Genomic DNA, 21268 nt, shown 5'->3' on the forward strand with positions numbered 1-21268 from the left:
GTAACCACCCCCAGTATCCACATATAACCCCCCTGAACCCCTAGATTACACCCCAGTCTGTAACCATCCCCAGTATCCACATATAACCCCCCCTGAACCCCTGGATTACACCCCAGTCTGTAACCACCCCCAGTATCCATCACTCTATAGATACTGTAACCCTCCTGAACCCCTAGATTACACCCCAGTCTGTAACCACCCCCAGTATCCACATATAACCCCCCCTGAACCCCTGGATTACACCCCAGTCTGTAACCACCCCCAGTATCCATCATTCTATATATACTGTAACCCCCCTGAACCCCTGGATTACACCCCAGTCTGTAACCACCCCCAGTCCCATTATTCGCTGAACCACACAACAATATTTCTACCCACTGTATGTTTCTGCATTTAAACCCTGTGTAACCTGCAATAACACCCCAGAGTTCATGCTCTCAGTCCCAGCACTCTACGGACTTGGCGAATAGTTTTCTCATGAATTCAGTCCCCATTTAAAACTCGAGTCAACAACAGACCCTCAATGATGTCGTCGGCTTGTTCAAATCCGCCTTCGATGTCTCCACTCTCAAGCTTGAGGGGCGCAATGTGGTACGAACTGTGGCTGATGGCCTCCTGTTTGTGAAGAAATCTCTGCTCAGTGGTTGCGACAACACAGGGGTTATGAAGGGAGACATTTCACTGAACCAGCCCACTCTGGGGATACGGGGTTTGTAGCACGAGCTCGGCACGTGGACAATGCATTACTGTTGGTTTATAATTGGCACATGTACATTGTTGCAATGTTTCAGAAACATTTAGACAGGTACCTGGATAGGACAGGTTTAGATATGGCACAAGCACAGGCAGGTGGGACCAGTGTAGATGGGACATGTTGGTCGGTGTAGGCAAGTTGGGCCGATGGGCCTGTTTCCACACAGTATGATTCCATATGACTCAATGTCCCAAGTAACAGTGAGAAACTTTGTTCAGCAAGTTATTCTGGCAAATCATACCACACACACAAATACACCAGGTAGTGCAAAAGAGAAAATAAGTGTTCAGCACAATATAGTGTTACAGCTACAGAGAAAGTGCAGATTGAATAAAAGTGCAGGGGTCCCAATGAGGTAGAATGGAAGATCTGGGAATTCACACGAGAGGTAGGTCCATTCAAGAGTCTGATAACAGCTGGGAAGAAGCTGCCCTTGAATCTGGTGGAACGTGCTTTCAAGCTGCATCTTCTGCCCAACGGGAGAGGGAATAATGAACCCTCAGTGAGTGGTCGGTGATGGTGTCGGCTGCTTTCCTGAGGCAGCGTGAAGTGTAGGTGGAGTCAATGGTAGGAAGGATGATTTGTGGGGACCAGAATGAATTCACAACTCTGTGCGATTTCTTATCGCAGGTATCGTAGTTGCCAACCCAAGATGTGATACATCAGGTCTGGATGCTTTCTGTAGAAATCAGCTGCTGATGAGAGGTATTGATAATGGAAATGTTCCCAGATCCACCTATTGAAACACACTACAGGCAGTATGGGAATGATACCACCCACTTGTGTGTCCTCCACATCTTACTAACCATGCCTTGTGCATTCACATCCAACATTGTCGACACAGATGACCAACAGCAATGGGCTCAGCACCGACCGATCCTGGAGACTCACAGCAATCACAGGCCTCCAGTCTGAAAAACACCCCTCCACCACCCTCTGCTTCCTTCCATAAAGTTAATTCTGTCTCCAGTCTAGGTCTCCCTGATCCCAGACCCACCTGACCTTCCAGAGCAGCCCACCACATGGAACCTGATCAAAGTCCTTGCCCATCTCTGTATCTGATGCTAAATATTGGTTTGAGAAGCAAACGCCACCATCCTGTAGGTGGCATAAGACACACACGCACACACACACATGACACGCACACACATGACACGCACACACACACGCACATGACAAGGTGGCGCAGGTACCTGGATGGTGATGATGGGCTCCAGCTTTGTGTACGTGACCCTGACAGCCTTTGCTGCTCTCTGGGCATGATCTTCTGTATCGGCAACGACTGCCCCAATGATGTGGCCCACACACGTCACCTGCACAGAAACAACACCCCCGTTACAGAGTGCACACGGACACGGACACGCACACGCATACACACGGACACACACACGGACACACACACTCACAGGTCCACACACACGGACACACACACGGGGACACACACACGGCCACACACGGACACACACTCACATATCCACACACACGGCCACACACACACGGACACACACACTCACAGGTCCACACACACGGACACACACACGGGGACACACACACGGTCACACACGGACACACACTCACATATCCACACACACGGCCACACACACACGGACACACACACGGGGACACACACGGACACACACACTCACAGGTCCACACACACGGACACACACACGGGGACACACACACGGTCACACACGGACACACACTCACATATCCACACACACGGCCACACACACACGGACACACACACGGACACACACACGGACACACACACTCACAGATCCACACACACGGCCACATACACGGGGACACACACACGGACACACACTCACATATCCACACACACACACGGACACACACTCACAGATCCACACACACACACGGACACACACTCACATATCCACACACACACACGGACACACACTCACAGATCCACACACATGGACACTCACACGGACACACACTCACATATCCACACACACACATGGACACACACACGGACACACACACGGACACACACACATGGACACACACACAGATACACACACATGGACACACACTCACATATCCACACACACAGACTCACACTCACAGATCCACACACACGGACACACACACTCACAAATCCATACAAACATATGGACACGGACATATACACGTGGTTACACGCATGCACGCACGCACGAGCACACGAGCTGTTGCGGCAGACGGCGCCCATGGCCAGAGATGGTGGGGGGGAGATGGTGGGGGGGGGGGGGGGGGTGGTGGGGGGAGATGGTGGGGGGGAGATGGTGGGGAGATGGTGGGGGGGAGATGGTGGGGGGAGATGGTAGGGGGGGATAGTGGGGAGGGAGAGTATGGGGGATATAGTGGGGGGGGGGGGGGCGGGATAGTGTGTGGGATAGTGAGACAGAGGTGGGAGGCCGTCAGTGCATCAGTCAGCACCCAGGATGCGATATTTAAGGGAGAGCACCGTGCTACAGGAGCGGATCTTGTCACTGCTGTGGGCGAGCACTCGCTCACTCACTCACTCACTCGCTCACTCACTCACTCACTCACTCACTCACTCACTCACTCACTCACCACACCATCGGCAAACACCGTCTCGTCCATGGCGATGTGCCCCGTCACGTTGCTTCCTGGGATGTCCTTGGCCGTGAGGAAACAGGTGACTCCAGCAATCTGCAGAGCCTGGCTGCTGTCAATGGAACTGCAGAGTGGAGAGGTGGAGGTGAGAACAAGAGGCACAAAGTGCTGAAGTAACTGCATGTTAATGGTCTGGAGCACCAGCAACAGTCAGGCAAACGCTGGCCTTTTGTGCACAAAGGTTTTGAGGAAGGAATGGAGCTGTCTTCCTTCAATTCTGGTTCAATGCTCCAATATTGCCTCATGTATTAGACACAGCGAAGTTCTTTATTCTGCATACAGCTCAATAGCATCATCCTGCACATAATCACAATCACAATCGCGTACAGGAGTTCCACGACTGTAGTAGATTACACAAACAGGGCGGCACGGTGGTGCAGCGGTAGAGTTGTTGCCTCACGAGACCCGGGTTTGATTCTGACTACGGGTGCTGTCTGGACGGAGTTTGCACGTTCTCCCTTTGACCGCGTGGGTTTTCTCCGGGTGCTCCGGTTTCCTCCCACACTCCAAAGACGTGCAGGCTTGCAGGTTAATTGGTTTCTACAAATTGTAAATTGTCCCTCAAGGGTAGGATAGTGCTCCGGTGGGGGGGGGGGGGGGGGGTAGGGGGGCTGTATCTCTAAAGTCTAAAGTCTAAAGAGTCACCACGTTTCTGATGCCATATTGTAACTTCAAGTTGTTAAAAGAGACTTGTATCTTGTGCAGCTTTGATGAGACTAAATCTGCTCTGTCACAAGGAAGGGTACGTGTGTGACAGAGGGAAAGTGGGAAAGGTTCATCAGACATGCCTGCGATGCGAGGCAGAGGGGGGTTTGACATTTGAGGTGAGATTGAAGAGATTGAGGCTCTACGGTCTGGAGTTTAGGAGACTGAGAAGTGTCTCAATGAAATGTACAGGCTGGTCAGAGATGATGTCCCCTGGCAGAGGTATGTAGAAGCATGGCTCACCATCTTGGAACAACGACACAGAGTGCTGGAGTAACCCAGCGGGTCAGGCAGCATTTCTGGAGAACATGGATAGGTGACGTTTCACAGAGTGCTGAAGTAACTCAGCGGGTCAGGCAGCATCTCTGGAGAACATGGATAGGTGACGTTTCTGGTTGGGACCCTTCTTCAGACTATCCATGTTCTCCAGAGGTGCTGCCTGACCCGCTGAGTTACTCCAGCACTTTGTGTCCTTTTGTCCATTACCCAGCATCTGCAGTTCCGTGTTCCTACACTCACCATCTTGGAACAAGGGCCATTCGGGATGGGAAAAGACGTCTCATATCAGGAACGGGGAAGGGGAGATTTGTGGGACCCAATGCCAGGATTGGTGATGGTAGATCAGCTGTGAATGCTGCAGAAGGCAACAGGGTCCAAATGACCAATCTCTGCTCCCTGGTCCTGATGTTTAATGCCGCTGGGTAATGTTCTGAATGACTGAACCTGCCACGTAACCACCGTTGTCAAGTCCCGTGCTGATTGAAGCGTGTGATGTACGTGTAACACGCATGCTCGGTGGCATGTTGTCTATCCCCTGCGTGTACTGGCACAGGAGCAGAGGCAGGAGTTACCTGATCTGGGCGTGAGCTTCCGTGCTGGTCACCAGAGCCAGGTACAGCTCCCCCTCCAGCCACGGCAGGTCATCACAGTAAATGGCCTCCCCCGTGGCCTGCTTGAAGCTGGACAGATGCGGTACAGGCTGGCCAACCATGTCCGAGGAGAGTTGGTCAGGAGGCGCTCCCTGTGGAATGACATGGAGAGCCCAGCTGGGAGATGGGACGGGCAGGATGTAGGGGAGTTGATGCCAACAGACCGTTGGCCATCTCTCCCACCGGCCAGTGGATCCACACAACATGACAGCTCAGAAGGAGACCATTTGGTCCAACAGCCAACGCTAGACCTTTGAGAAGACCGACTTGGTCCAACCCCAGCTATTTCCCAATGCCCATGAAAATCCCTTTTGAATTCAAGTCCAAGACCCTTTTGAAAATGTCCATGCTGTTTGCTTCCAGCATCCATTCTCTGAGCTTCTGGCATCTCAACTTTCCTCCACCTGAGGTTACATCGCCCCATTTCCCCTTTTGCTCTTTTCCCCAAATCTGGAGGCTGTTTCCATCTATCCCGGCCAACCTATCAAGCCCCAACTCACTCAACATCTCTATTCTTATTCACTTTGACCTTCTCCGCTCCAAGGAGTGGGATTCCATCTTCACCAACTCTATCGGCTCCTCATCCTCCTGGCATCCACTCATGACACCTCCTCCGTCTACTCTCCAGTCCATTGTCTACCTTGCCCAGGTCTTGGTGCCCAGCATCAGCTGGTTGACCAGCGATGAAGGTTGTCCTTCAGGCAGAGAGTGGCCAGACCGGGCCAGAGTTCAGGAAGGTGGGACAACCTCAGGGATGCAAGCTGGGCTTCTGGGAAGGTTGACCATTTAACCATGGGCTCCACTCACCTGGAACAGTTGCACAGACGAGGGGGGGTCCTTGTGGAATAACTCAGTGGCACTGATGGATTCCGGAGAGACGGGATCCACTTGAAAAGCCTCGGGAGAGAGAGAGAGAGAGAGATTAGTGTGGGGATGAGAATCTCAGTCAATGAATATAATGTACAAACGTTACACACTCCAGCAGGGCAGTACACAGTGCTCAGAGTGCAAGGCCTTTCAGATGCTCTGACTTTAGGTTCGTTTAGAGATACAGCGCGGGAGCAGGCCCTTCGGCCCATCGAGTCCAGACCGACCAACGATCCCCATGCATTAACACTACCCTACACTCACTAGGGACAATTTGTACGTTTAAACCAAGCCAATTAACCTGCAAACCTGTACGTCTTTGGAGTGTGGGAGGAAAACAAAGATCTCGGAGAAAACCCCACGCAGGTCACGGGGAGAACGTACAAACTCCGTACAGACAGCGCCCGTAGTCGGGATCGAACCTGGGTCTCAGGCTCTGCAAGTGCTGTAAGGCAGCAACTCTACCGCTGCGCCACCGTGACGCCCCTTGTTAAGAGCGGACACTGGCGGCTGGTAGTGCAGCTGCCTCACCGCTCCAGAGACCCGGGTTCCATCCTGACCTCTGGTGCTGTCCGTGTGGAGATTCACCCTTCTCCCGATGATTGTGTGGATTTCCTCCGGGTTCTCCGGGTTCCTCCGACACCATCAAGGCTGGCAGGTCATTAGGTTGCTGTGAATGATCCTTGTGGAGGTGGGGCTGGAGAGAGACAGGGAGGGGGGGGGGGGAAATGAATGGACACATCGACCAGGGGAGGCTGCAGGGAAACAGGGAAGGGAATGGGAATGTTCTGAGAGTCAGCAGAGACCTGAGAGGCCGAATGGCCTTCTGTGGTATCAGGAGATATGATAATATGGCCCCATGGGTTTACCTTCAATAAACATGAGCGGAACTGAATACTAGGACAATTGCCAGGAACACTCTCATATCTGTACAAGTGGACTGGGAAGGGAGAGACGGGAGAGAGAGAACAGGTTTGTTTTCAGCGTCAGAGGAGGTGGAGGGTGGGCAGAACAATTCTCCTGGGTTCCCCCACTTTCTGTACAAGTGTGAGCTCACTGGCTTTCACTGCTCAGCCTCCACCTCTTTTGCTTTCCTGAGTTGCTCTCCACATCACCTCTGTACATGTTTACATCTGATGTGAGTCTAACACACCTGACCTGTCACTAGGGCAGTGACCCCTCTGGTATCAACTCAGAAACATTATGTTGTCCCTTCCCAAGAGTAAGTCCGGCACGGTGGCTCAGAGGTAGAGTTGCTGCCTCACAGCGCCAGAGACCTGGGTCCCATCCTGACCACGGGTGCTGTTTGTACGGAGTTTGCACGTTCTCCCCGTGACCTGCGTGGGTTTTCTCCGGGTGCTCCGGTTTCCTCCCACATTCCAGAAACGTGCAGGTTCGTGGGTTCATTGGCTTCGGTAAAATTGTAAACTGTCCCTAGTGTGTGTAGTGTAGTGTTAGTGTACGGGGATCGCAGGTCGGACTGGACTCAGTGGGCCGAAGGGCCAGTTTCCGCGCTGTACCTCTAAACTAAACTGAACAATCTGCTGACCATCACAGCAAATAGATCCACATTGATGAACCCGTCAGTAAACAGTGAGTGAAGGAGAAACAATAAGGTCTGACTGTTGCCAACATTTAGTGTTTCACATCGAGCACTGACCCCTTGTGTAAACGGTTCAGAACAAAGACTGTCCTGCTGTAAGTGACTGGGGCCGTGCTCATTCACATCAACCAACCTCTACTACCCTCCACTCACTGCCTGTTGGAGAACCCACCCTGGGCTGATCTGGTGAAGCCCAATGGGTTCATTGACGTTCATGGACATGTTTTATAAAGTGTGTGGGAAGGAACTGCAGATGCTGGTTTACACCGAAGATAGACACAAAATGCTGGAGTAACTCAACGGGACAGGCAGCATCTCTGGAGAGAAGTTTCAGTCAAAACCCTTCTTCAGGATGAAGAGAGGCCTCGACCCAAAAATCACCCGTTCCTTCTCTACAAAGATGCTGCCTGTCCCGCTGAGTTACTCCAGCATTTTGTGTTTATTTTTTATAAAGACTGTTGGGAAAATAAGTGTTACTCTCAGAAGAGACAGTTCTGCCCCTCTCCAATTGTTTAGTTTAGTTTAGAGAAACTGCATGGAAAACAGGCCCTTCGGCCCACCGAGTCCACACTGACCATTGGTCACCTGTTCACACTAGTTCTGTTATCCCAATTTCCCATCCACTCCCTACACACTGGGGCCAATTAACCTACAAACCCGCACGTCTTTGGGATGTGAGGGGGAAACCAGAGCACCCGGAGGAAACCCACGTGGTCACAGGGACAACGTGCAAACTCCACACAGACAGCACCCGAGGTTAGGATCGAACCGGGGTCTCTGGCGCTGTGAGGCAGCATCTCTACCCGCTGCACCACTGTGCCGCCCGTAAGATGCTGAACACTAGGAGCATCTTCACAGCTCAATGGTCGACCATCACCAGTGAGCAGATTCAAGTTTCACTGTGATGGAGATGCCACGTACGGCCTGTGACCCCCCAGGAGGGGGGACCGTGACCGTTGAGACGGGCCGCGTGTCGCGGTCGGAAGCGCCGCGGTTACGTACGTCCTGGAAGTCTTGTCCCAGTTTCTGGAGGACGCTGAGGTAGAACTTGAAGAAGAAGCTGATGCTGAGGGTCTGTCGGAACTGCACCATCCCACCGGGAGCAGAGGGAGAGAGTGTGAGCTCAGACACAAGGAGCGAGCAGCCGTCACGGAGAAGCTCAGCGTTCCACCGTCTAAACGGGAACGAGGAGAAGGTGAGAGAATGGCCGTCATTGATGGATCTCAATAGACAATAGACAATAGACAATAGGTGCAGGAGGAGGCCATTTGGCCCTTCGAGCCAGCACCGCCATTCAATGTGATCACGGCTGATCATTCTCAATCAGTACCCCGTTCCTGCCTTCTCCCCATACCCCCTGACTCCGCTATCCTTAAGAGCTCTATCCAGCTCTCTCTTGAATGCATTCAGAGAATTGGCCTCCACTGCCTTCTGAGGCAGAGAATTCCACAGATTCACAACTCTCTGACTGAAAAAGTTTTTCCTCATCTCAGTTCTAAATGGCCTACCTCTTATTCTTAAACTGTGGCCCCTTGTTCTGGACTCCCCCAACATTGGGAACATGTTTCCTGCCTCTAACGTGTCCAACCCCTTAATAATCTTATACGTTTCGATAAGAATTGACCACCCTTGACCACTGAACCACCCGACCACAACCAGAGAGCAGTGCTGAACTACGATCCACCTCATTGCAGACCCACAGACTATCTTTGATTGGACTTTACTGGCTTTACCTTGCACTAAACGTTATTCCCTTGCCATCTATCTCCACACTGTAAACCGGTCGATTGTAATCATGTATTGTCTTTCCACTGACTGGTTAGTTTGCAACAAAAGCTTTTCACTGTTCCACGTGACAATAAACTAAGCTGAAACTGTTTAGTTTAGTTTAGTTTAAAGATACAGCGCAGAAACAGGCCCTTCGGCCCACCGGGTCCATGCTGACCAGCGATCCCCGCACACTAACACTATCCTACACACACTAGGGACAATTTACAATTACACCAAGCCAATTAGCCTCCAAACGTTATTCACGTGATTCCCTTTATCGTGTATCTGTACACAGTGTGCGGCTCGATTGTAATCATGTACTGTCTTTCCGTTGACTGGTTAGCACGCAACACAATCTTTCACTGTACCACAGTACGTGTGACAACTCAACTCAACTGGTCTCTTGTGTGTCCCGTTGCTCTGCTCTGGCTCCCCCTCACCCCGGAATCAACAAGGACAGAGTTCCCCTGGCCCTCACCTTGCACCCACCACCCACACATCCAACACAACACACAGAGTTCCCCTGACCCTCACCTTGCACCCACCAGCCTCCACACCCAACACATCGCACAGAGTTCCCCTGGTCCTCACCACCCACACATCCAACACAACACACAGAGTTCCCCTGGCCCTCACCTTGCACCCACCAGCCTCCACATCCAACACATCGCACAGAGTTCCCCTGGTCCTCACCACCCACACATCCAACACAACACACAGAGTTCCCCTGGCCCTCACCTTGCACCCACCACCCTCACATCCAACACAACACACAGAGTTCCCCTGACCCTCACCTTGCACCCACCACCCTCACATCCAACACAACACACAGAGTTCCCCTGACCCTCACCTTGCACCCACCACCCACACATCCAACACAACACACAGAGTTCCCCTGGCCCTCACCTTGCACCCACCACCCTCACATCCAACACAACACACAGAGTTCCCCTGACCCTCACCTTGCACCCACCACCCACACATCCAACACAACACACAGAGTTCCCCTGACCCTCACCTTGCACCCACCACCCACACATCCAACACAACACACAGAGTTCCCCTGGCCCTCACCTTGCACCCTCCAGCCTCCACATCCAACACATCGCCCTCCCACACTTCCACCTCCATTGAGATCCCACCACTAATCACGCCGCCCCATCTCCACCCCTTCCCACCCTGTTCCACAAACTGTGGGAGCAACACCTCACACTTCACCTGGTTAACTCACAACCAGCCGTGTGAACATTGACCTCTCCAATGTTAGTGACGTCTACTTTGATTAGTTTGTTCAGTCGACTTTGATTAGTGCGGGTGTCAGGGGTTATGAGGAGAAGGCAGGAGAATGGGGTTAGGAGGGAGAGATATATCAGCCATGACTGAATGGCGGAGCAGACTTGATGGGCCGAATGGCCTGATTCTGCTCCTATCACTTATGACCTTGTGACCTACAAACACCTCCCGCCCGCTCATTCTATGTCACGTCTTCTGTTCTTGTGTTTCCACAGCTCAGAAGACATCTCCTGGGCTGTTTTGTGCGGCGTTCGTTGGTTAGTCGGAGTGCCGGGCTCCGGCTGAGACGTACCTGCCAAGAAGCTGCCGACATGTCCTCTCTGTTGACACGGTACAGGGCCCCATCCCTCCGTAGCTCAGCACCATCTCCTCCACCACACAGCTGCCCTCCCTGAAGGCAACCCGCATCCCACTGTTCACAATGGCAATGTCATCTTCCCTACGCAGGGCCTGTTTGTACGATGAGCAGTACTCACCCTGAACGAGAGAGGGGGCGGGGGGAGGGAGGGAGAGGGAGAGGGGAGAGCAGAGGGAGGGAGGGGGAGAGAGAGGGGGGAGAGAGGGGGGAGAGAGGGAGGGGAGAGAGGGAGGGGGAGAGCAGAGGGAGGGAGGGGGGAGAGAGAGGGGGGAGAGAGAGGGGGGAGAGAGGGAGGGGAGAGAGGGAGGGGAGAGAGGGAGGGGGAGAGCAGAGGGAGGGAGGGGGAGGGAGGGAGGGGAAAGAAGGGTGGAGAGAGAGGGGAGAGAGGGAGGGGGAAGAGCAGAGGGAGGGAGGGGGAGAGAGGGAGGGGAGAGAGAGGGGGAGAGAGAGGGAGAGAGAGAGGGAGGAGGGGAGAGAAGGGTGGGGAGAGAGTGGGGGGAGAGAGGGGGGGAGTGAGAGTGAGAGGTGGAGAGAGAGGGGGATAGAGAGGTAGAGGAAGAGCAGGTGAGCAGGATGGGAAGGCAGGGAGATAAAGGGAGAGGGAAAGGGGAGGGAGACGGAGAGAGAGGGAGGGGGAGAGGGGGAGAGAGAGAGAGAGGGGGAGAGAGAGGGAGAGGGAGAGCAAGAGGTGGATGGAGGACAGGAGAGCGGGAGGGGAGGCAGGAGAGAGAGGGGAGGGAGAGAGAGAGGCAGAGAGTGAGAGGGAGAGAGAGAGAGGAAGGGGGAGAGGGGGAGAGAGAGGGAGAGAGAGAGGGGGAGAGAGAGAGAGAGGGATATTTAGACACAAGAGACTGCAGATTCTGGCACCCACAAAAAGACACACAGTACTGGGGTAACTGTGGGTCAGGCGGCATCTTTGGAGAACGTGGATAGGTGACGTTTCAGGTCGGGACCCTTCTTCAGACTGATTGTAAAAGACCACCTCTTTTCCAGCTTTCTCCCTCCTATTACAATCTGTCTGAAGAAAACTAAACCTAATATAACAAGGAACTGCAAATGCTGATTTAGACCAAAGATAGACACAAAGTGCTGGAGGAACTCAGCGGGTCAGGCAGCATCTCTGGAGAACATGGATAGGTGACGTTTAGGGTCAGGAGCCTTCTTAAGACCGAAACCTAATAGAGATTAGCTCTGGTCTTGACCGGGTATCATCTGCAGATTTGCTGCACAGTGGACAAGGAATGAGTTCAGTGTAATCTAAACACAGCCAACTGACCCCCCAGTCCCAGGGCAGTCCCCAGATCGAGCAGGCCTGTGGGGAGTTGGGACCAGGGATGTGTGTGTGGGAATGGGTTGTGGATGGCTGGGGAGGAAGGGGGGGGGAGTCATTGTTGTCAGGAATGTTCACACCACAGTCAGTCCGCATGGACACAGGCCACTCGGCCCATTCAATCCCTGCCCACATCCAGCACCCATCCCCACTCTTCCCCTTTTACTCTCAACCTCCACCAGATTCACCCCCTTGACGACAGACCAGGGGGCGTTTACAGAGGCTAACGTGCAAGTATTGGGGAGACACAAGGAACAGCAGGTGCTGGTGTACAAAAAAATATACAAAGTGCTGGAGGAACTCAGCGGGTCAGGCAGCATCTCTGGAGGACATGGACAGGTGGACGTTTTGGATCAGGACCCTTCCTCAGATTTCTTTGGCTTTGGGATATGGGAGGGAACCGGAGCACCCGGAGGAAACCCGCGCGGTCACAGGGAGAACGTGCAAACTCCACACAGACAGCATCTGAGGTCAGGATTGAACCAGCCCACTTTCAAGATGGCGCCCAAACCAGGCGACGCTGTGCATGCTGGTCCCAGAAGCAGATCTGCAATCAAGCATTACAATCGTACCACTCATTTACACCTCTACTCCAACAGCAGATGTCCAGTCTGAAGAAGGGTCCCGACCCGAAACTTCACCCATGCCATCTATCCAGAGATGCTGCCTGTCCCGCTGAGTTACTCCAGCATTTTGTGTCCATCTTATAGGCGATGCACACTGTGGATTGTAATCATGTAGAGCCTTTCTGCTGACTGGTTAGCACGCAACAAAAAGCATCTTCACTGGACCTCAGCACACGTGACAATAAACATAACGAAGCTAAGGTAAGCTAAGTTAACATAAGATAAGCTAAACTAAGCTAAACTAAGATAAACTAAGCTAAGCCAAGCCAAGCCAAGCTAAGCTAAGATAAACTAAGCTAAGCTAAGCTAAGCTAAGCTAAGGTAAGATAAACTAAGCCAAGCTAAGGTAAGCTAAGGTAAGCTAAGATAAACTAAACTAAGCCAAGCCAAGCCAAGCTAAGCTAAGATAAACTAAACTAACATGAACTAAGATAAGCTAAGCCAAGCTAAACTACCCACTGTGCCGCAGTGCCGCCCCTACTCCAGGGCACTGATGTGTGCAGTTGAATGGCCTGTATCTCTCTGCCAGGGTCTCAGTGAGGTTGTACACGTTACCATGGGCTGAGAGAGGCCACTCCTCACCTTCCTGGTGAAGGGGATCTCCACAGACAGCAGCACCTCCTGTGGTGACACCGCTGTCTTCCTGTAGCCGGTAAAGAAAGCTCCGTCCATCTTCAGCACCCTGGTCGTCCCTGTGAACAGCAGTCAGAGAGGGTTACCCAAGGGGGAGGAGAATCAGCACTGGAGCCTCTGGAAGCAGCCTGGATACAACCTACCTGAGGAGGCCAGGGTGAGGAGACATCCTGAGGCCACAAACAGAGGGTTGAGGTCTGAGATTGGGCTGGCTGTCATGATGTTCCCTCCAACGGCCTAGAAAGGTTCACGCAGAGGAAGAGCTTTGTTACTGCCGCGTGCTCAGGGCTACAGGATGGATGTCAGTGAGCTGGATAAAGCCCAGAGATGATTTGCCATGATGTTTAGTTTAGTTTAGAGATACAGTGCGGAAACAGGCCCTTCGACCCACCGATTCCGCACCGACCAGCGATCTCCGTACACCAACACTGTTCTACGCTAGGGACAATTTTTACATTTATAACAAGCCAATTAACCTACAAACTTTGGTGTGTGGGAAGAAACCAAAGATCTCGGAGAAAATTCACACAGGTCATGGGGAGAACGTACAAACTCCGTGCAAACTCCTCCCCGCTCCCCGTCTTTCACTGTATGCGGTGTAAGCCCTATTAGGCGGCAACTCTACCTCTTGACCTGTTGTCAGGACTCAGTCAGAGTATTGAGTATTGAAGTTGGGAGGTCATGTTGCAGTTGTATAAGACGTTGGTGAGGCTGCATTTAAAGTACTGCGTTCAGTTCTGGGCACCATGTTATAGGAAATATGTTGTAAAGTTGGAAAGGGTGCAGGGAAGATTTACGAGAATGTTGCCAGGACTCGAGGGCCTGAGCTATAGGGAGAGATTGGACAGGCTAGGAGCTTATTCCTTGGAGCTCAGGAGGATGAGGGGTGATCTTATAGAGGTGTACAAAATGATGAGAGGGGGAATAGATAGGGTGAACACACAGAGTCTTTTATCCAGTCTAGGGGAATCAAGAACCAGAGGGTGTAGTTTTAAGGTGCAGGGGGAGAGATTGACCAGGAACCTGGGGGACAACGTTTTCACTCAGAGTGTGGGGGGTGTATGGAACGAGGTGCAAGAGGAGGTAGTTGAGGCAGGTACTACTAAAAGACATGTGGACAGGTACATGGATAGGGCAGGTTTAGAGGGTATGGGTCAAACCCGGGCAAATGGGACTTGTGAAGATGGGCGTTGGGGTCAGCATGGACGGGTTGGGCTGAAGGGCCCGTTCCCGTGTTGTTTGTTCCATCCATCTCGCCGTCCCTCCCCCTCACGTCTCGCCCCAGATCTGATGAAGGGACCCGGTAACTTGGTGCACCGATTCCCACCGGCGTTCCTGCGCGCTCCCCGTCTGCTCACCGCCACGTTGCGGATCTGTGGCCCGGCAAACCAGTGCAGTTGCTCCAGCACGGCCCTGATGATCTCCGTCCTGTACGCGGGCTGTCCACGCACCACCTCCTCCAACACCATCCCCACGTGGCTCAGGCTGCACGCTGCCCCGAACACCATCCCTGGCAACACGACACAGATAAACCGTGCCATTCCCATCATTAGCTCAGCACACACACAGGCCCTTCGGCACAACACTTCCGTGCTAATCCCATTTACACCCACAAAGAGGTGAGGGGGCGGCAAAGTCTGGCAAGTGATAGGTGGATACAGGGGAGCGGGGGGTGGGATTAATGGGCAAGTGATAGGTGGGTACAGGAGAGGTGGGGGATTAATGGGCAAGTGATAGGTGGATCCAGGAGAGATGGGGTTAATGGGCAAGGGATAGGTGGACACAGGAGAGGAGGGGGCTTAATGGGCAAATGACAGGTTGATACCGGAGAGGTGGGGGGGCGGGGGTTAATTGGAAAGTGATAGGTGGATACAGGAGAGGTAGGGGGATTAAATGGCAAATGATAGGTGGTTATTGCAGAGGTGGGGGTGTTAATGGGCAAGTGATAGGTGGATACAGTTCGGTTGGGGAAGTTGATTGGTAAGTGATAGGTTGATATCGGAGAGATGGGGGGATTAAATGGCAAGTGATAGGTGGATATTGCAGAGGTGAGGGTGTTAATGGGAAAGTGATAGGTGGATACAGAGGCATGGGGAGGAAAGGGGAAGTTGATTAGCAGATGGGTGGGGTACGTACGTGACACAGGTTTGGTCCCCCTTACCAGCAAGGCCCATGCCCATTGTAAATGAGGAACAAGTGCTGGGGGTAATTTCACCGCGGTCAGTGTGGAATCTAACCTCCCCACCAATACCTCACCGATGGAGTACAGCAGGTGACAGACAGAGGGCTGAGACCTGGGCCTCACCCACCTGTATCCGTGTGTCGTGTGACGTTCAGTTCTGGGATTTGAGCCGGGGCCAGAATCACTGGGTACAACATGTTCTTCAGCTTCATCTCAATGCCTGTGGAGACGGCAGGGAGAGAGAGATGGTCAACCTGAGTGTGCCCTGAGCGTGCCCTGAGCGTGCCCTGAGCGTGCCCTGAGTATGCCGTGAGTGTGCCCTGAATGTGCCCTGAGTGTGCCCTGAGCATGCGCTGAGTGTGCCCTGAGTATGTCCTGAGTGTGCGCTGAGTATGCCCTGAGTGTGCCTTGAGCGTGTCCTGAGTGTGCCCTGAGCATGCGCTGAGTATGCCGAGTGTGCCCTGAGTGTGCGCTGAGTATGCCCTGAGTGTGTGCTGAGTGTGCCGTGAGTGTGCCGTGAGTGTGCCGTGAGTGTGCCCTGAGCGTGCCCTGAGTGTGCCCTGAACGTGCCCTGAGTGTGCCCTGAGTGTGCCCTAAGCGTGCCCTGAGTGTGCCCTGAATGTGCCGTACCCATACTGCCAACGTCACTCTCATCACCCATTCCCATCCCCTGGTCAGTGTGTGGCTTTTGTTTTAGTTGAGAGATACAGCGCGGAAACAGGCCCTTCAGCCCACCGAGACCATACCGACCAGCGATCCCCGCATACTAACACTATCCTACACACACCAGGGATAATTTACAATTTCACCGAAGCTAATTAGCCTCCAAACCTGTAAGTTTTTGGAGTGTGGGATGAAACCGGAGATCTCGGAGAAAACCCATGCAGGTCACGGGGAGAACGTACAAACTCCATTCAGACAGCACCCGTAGTCAGGATGGAACCCGGGTCTCTGGCGCTGTGAGGCAGCAACTCTACCGCTGCGCCAACGTACCAATTGTTAACAAAGAATTCTAATCAGTTGACTCCTGCCCTTCAGTGAGGAAACTACTGGGCCCACCAGTCCTCAACTCTAACGACTCCCACCGTCTACAGATGCGCTGTAGTAAGCACATCGTCGGGCTGCATCACAGCTTGGTGTGGGAACAGCTCTGCCCAACACCACAAGAAATTACAGAGAGTTGTACATGTCGTCCAGTCCATCACACAGACCAGACTCCCCACCATCCACTCCATCTACACTTCACGCTGCCTCGGAAAAGCAGCCGACACAATCAAAGAAGAGCTGTATTGTTGGGAATTTTGAGAATTATAAGGAAGATGAGGTATTCAAAACAACCAGAAACATAAGCTTAAAGTTAACTCTTGGGAAAAACAAAGATGGAAGGTTAGAGAGACATTGATTAATAGTTTATTTCAACTGCACAAGTAACTATTGTGGCATGAGGGTGTAAACAATGTACAGTTACGTTATCTTGTTGAGGCAGTTTGGGTTTGCTCACACTGTTTCCCGATGTACATCACTAAGGACTTTTCATTAACCGGCTTGTTCGATAGACTCACCACTGACCTACAAGCTGTTTTATTTTGTGTCTGTGCCTATCTGAGTAAAGTCAGATTTGGAGTACGGGTATGGCACAAAAGTCCCTCCTGCAAGGGGCAAAGTCCACACTGCCAGCATCTTACCCACTTCTGTGTTGCCAACTACCAGCCTGGCCTCAGGGTATTTGGTCTTCAGGGCCAGCAGTTCCTCCAGGGTTGTGGGCTGTATCCAGGTGACCCTCTCCCCTCTGAAGACCAGCGTACTCCGAGGAGATTCACAAAGTGCCTGAGAAACACAGGGGTGAGATGTGGGGACAGTAGTTCTGAGTTTGCTCACTTTCGACAACGGCGAACCTCTCATGGGGTTTGAAACAAGCTGTGATAACAGTGAGGTTTAGTTTAGTTTACAGATACATTGTGGAAACAAGTCCTTTGGCCCACTGAGTCCAAGCCAACCAACAATCATTAGTTCATTAGTTCTATCCTACGCTCTAGGGCCAAGTTACAGAAGCCAATTAACCTACAAACATGCACGTCTTTGGAGTGTGGGAGGAAACCAGAGCACCTGGTGAAAACCCACATGGTCACGGGGAGAACGTACAAACTCCATACAGACAGCAGCCATAGTCAGGATTGAACCCGGGTCTCTGGCGCTGTGAGGCAGCAACTCTACCGCTGCCCCACCGTGCCGCCTGAGGTATGAGTTGGTTGGGACCCAGTGCAGCTCAATAGAGACTGGGGTGATGGGGACACAGGGCTCGGTGTGAACGAGGACAGAGTGGTGTATGAGCTGAAAGACCAGGATATAATGTGGAGATTGATTCATTCTCACACGTTCTGTGTTCCGTCTGCCCAATGTTTCCCAAAGGGGACGCAATGCCCAATGCAAGACTGGGCACCTGACCTGAGGAGCTTTGGCCAAATGTCCCTCTCCGTGTGAGTGAGTGAGTGAGAAGATTGACTTGTTGGGCGGCACGGTGGTGCAGCTGGTAGAGCTGCTGCCTCACAGCACCAGGGACACGGGTTCCATCCTGACCTCGGGTGCTGTTTGTGCATGGAGTTTGAACATTCTCCCTGTGACCACATGGGTTTCCCCAGAGTGCTCCAGCATTTTCCCACATCCCAAAGACGTGCGGGTTTGTAGGTTAATTGGCCCCCATGTAAAATTGCCCCCTGTGTGTAAGGAATGGGTATGAAAGTGAGATAGCATAGAGCTAGTGCTGAAGGGTGATGTCTGGTCGGTGTGGACTCAGTGGGCCGAAGAGCCTGGGGGGTCTTTGCTTTCACCTAGACTAAACTAAACCATCAGCCATGATCACATTGAATGGCGGCACTGGCTCGAAGAGCCGAATGGCCTCCTCCTGCACCTATTGTCCATGTTTCTAAACTAAACAGATTAGTCCGGGTGTCAGGGGTTATGGGGAGAAGGCAGGAGAATGGGATTCGGCGGATGAGATAGGTCAGCCATGATTGGATGGTGGAGTAGACTTGATGGGCCGAATGGCCTAATTCTACTCCTATCGTTTATGAATTTGATGAACTTCTGAAGCTGCACCTACCAGTTCCGGAGGGAAGATGGGTTCCTGAGTCGGATCCAGAGGCAGGAACTCGGACGGTTCGAAGAGTTTGGGTGGTTCCTGAGGGAGGGAGAGAAAGTGTGTTGAACTAAGCAACAAATGTGTAAAGACGGTCAGAACCGTTCCCCAGGATAGAGAAATCAGATTGTACAGGCACAGCTTTAAGCTGAGGGGGGGGGCAAGTTTCAAGCAAGTGGGCAGGGCAATGTTTTCACACAGAAGGTGGTGGGTGCCTGGAAGGTGTTGGCAGAGGTGGTGGTGGAGGCTGATACGATAGTGGTGTGCAAGCGGCTTTTAGACATGCAGGAATGGAGGGATATGGATTAGGTGCAGGCAGACAAGAGATGGTCTTGACATCTTGGTCGGCACGGACATTGTGGGCCGAAGGGCCTGTTCTTGTGCTGTCCTGTTCCAGGTTCTATGAGACACAATGGACTGCAGTTGCTGGAATCTGGAGAAAAGCGCAAAGTGCTGGAGGAACTCAGCGGGTCAGGCAGCATCTGTGGAGGGAATGGAGAGAAGGCATTTTGGGTCAGGACCCTTCTGCAGGAAATGTTGAACACTCAGCGGGCCAGGCTGTGGCAGTGAAGATAGTTTCAGCATGAAAGGCCCATTGAAGGTGGAAGTAGATGAATATTTGAACAAGTGTGGAAATGAGGGGGTTGAGGAACTGGGTCAGGAGAGGAATGGAGGCCATCAATGGTCAGACAAGATGATAGTGAAAGGCAGGACAGGCTTGAGAAGTCTGGGGCCCTCCTGCTTCTATTCCTTGTGTCTCTGAACATAAATATGAACTGTTTCTTTCCTCGGTCTTGATTGATATTACCTGACTTGATCAGATAGCACGCAAATAAGCTTTTCACTGTACCTCAGTACACGTGACAACAATAAACCTAAACCACACCCTCATATGCACACACACACTCTCTCACACTCACACACACTCACTCACACTCACACACTCACATACAAACAGTCTCACACACACTCTCTCTCACACACACTCTCGCTCACACACACTCACACACACTCACTCACACACATGTTCTTACACACACACACTCTCACACACATAGTCTCACACTCACACTCTCACTCACACTTTCACACACACACACACACACACACTCACTCTCACACACACATTCTTACACACACACACACACTCTCTCTCACACACACTCACTCACACACACATTCTTACACACACACAAACCCTCATATGCACACACTCACATACATACTCACACACACATACACACATTTCTCTCTCTCTCTCTCTCTCTCTCTCTCTCTCTCTCTCTCTCTCTCTCTCTCTCTCTCTCTCTCTCTCTCTCTCTCTCTCTCTCTCTCTCTTTCTCTCTCTCTAACTATTTCTCACCCCTCCTTTTGTCTCTGTCTCTCTCTCCTTTCTGTCTCTTTTCTGTTTTTCTCTCCTCCCCCTCCATTCTCTTTGCCTGTCTCTTCATCTCTTTCTCTCCCCTTACCATCTCTTTCACCCTCTCTCCCTCTCTCCCCCTCTCCCTTCCCCTCTCCCTCCCCTCCCTCTCCCCCTTGCAATGGTGTCCAGGTGCCCTGCATCATGCGGGTGTGCGCAGGACTGTCGCTGCGCCCATGCGTGTGTAGTGATGGTGATGCTGGACTTGCTGCAACACTCCCTCACCTCTCCCGACTGGTCCTTGCAGCATCTCCTGTCCACACCAGCTCCTCCACAGCAGCTCGATGTCTACACGGGGAAATCCAACATGTCTTTAACATCGCTGGCCCCAGCAATCACTTTTACAAAGCAGCCTATGAACTTTGCTCTGTGTTCAGGAAGGAACTGCAGATGCTGGTTTAACACCGAAGGCAGACACAAAAATGCTGGAGTAACTCAGCAGGACAGGCAACATCTCCGGAGAGAAGGAATGGGTGACGTTTCAGGTCGAGACCCTTCTCCACAAAGTGCTGGTCCCAACAATTAGTTTCATAGAGCAGTCTTATGAACTTTGTTCTATGTTCTATGTCGATTATGATTGATTGGAAGATACGGCATGGAAACAGGCCCTTCAGCCCACTAAGTCCATGCGTTCCTACTGGTTCTGTGTTATCCCAGTTTCTCATCCACTCCCTGCACACTGGGAGCAATTTACAGGGGGCCGATTAACCTACAAACCCGCACGTCTTTAGGATGTGGGAGGAAACCGGAGCACCCGAAGGAAAGCCACGCGGTCACAGGGAGAACGTGCAAACTCCACACAGACAGACAGCACCGGCAGTCAGGATCGAACTCGCGTCTCAAGGCAGCGGCTCTACCCGCTGCTCCACCGTGCCGTCAGCTCTGTATTTATTTCCTCTCCCGCACTGATGCCACCTGACACCTCTGCCGTCCTGATGAAGAAACGTGTCACTGCCCCTCTATCACCACTGGCCCTCACCAGGAGGACCATGGGGAGGGGGGGGGCACCACCACCA

General features: G+C 52.4%; 1 protein-coding gene across 8 annotated transcripts in view; it reads right to left on the reverse strand.

The window, feature by feature from the left end:
• LOC144593363 (xanthine dehydrogenase/oxidase-like) overlaps window positions 1–21268 on the reverse strand; it is a 159992-nt gene that overhangs the window by 38801 nt on the left and 99923 nt on the right. For all 8 annotated transcript variants that reach the window (XM_078398816.1, XM_078398820.1, XM_078398815.1 and 5 more), the window contains 14 exons: window positions 20478–20540; window positions 18797–18874; window positions 17382–17523; window positions 15824–15916; window positions 14873–15024; window positions 13658–13751; window positions 13464–13573; window positions 10860–11044; window positions 8507–8678; window positions 5842–5931; window positions 4957–5126; window positions 3338–3464; window positions 1948–2067; window positions 519–615 (listed from right to left, as the gene is read on the reverse strand). In XM_078398816.1, the coding sequence (XP_078254942.1) occupies window positions 519–615; window positions 1948–2067; window positions 3338–3464; window positions 4957–5126; window positions 5842–5931; window positions 8507–8678; window positions 10860–11044; window positions 13464–13573; window positions 13658–13751; window positions 14873–15024; window positions 15824–15916; window positions 17382–17523; window positions 18797–18874; window positions 20478–20540 (1693 nt within the window). The remainder of the gene's footprint in view (window positions 1–518; window positions 616–1947; window positions 2068–3337; window positions 3465–4956; window positions 5127–5841; window positions 5932–8506; window positions 8679–10859; window positions 11045–13463; window positions 13574–13657; window positions 13752–14872; window positions 15025–15823; window positions 15917–17381; window positions 17524–18796; window positions 18875–20477; window positions 20541–21268) is intronic.

The sequence above is a fragment of the Rhinoraja longicauda genome, chromosome 5 (assembly GCF_053455715.1).
Source record: "Rhinoraja longicauda isolate Sanriku21f chromosome 5, sRhiLon1.1, whole genome shotgun sequence".
NCBI classification, from domain to species: domain Eukaryota; kingdom Metazoa; phylum Chordata; class Chondrichthyes; order Rajiformes; family Arhynchobatidae; genus Rhinoraja; species Rhinoraja longicauda.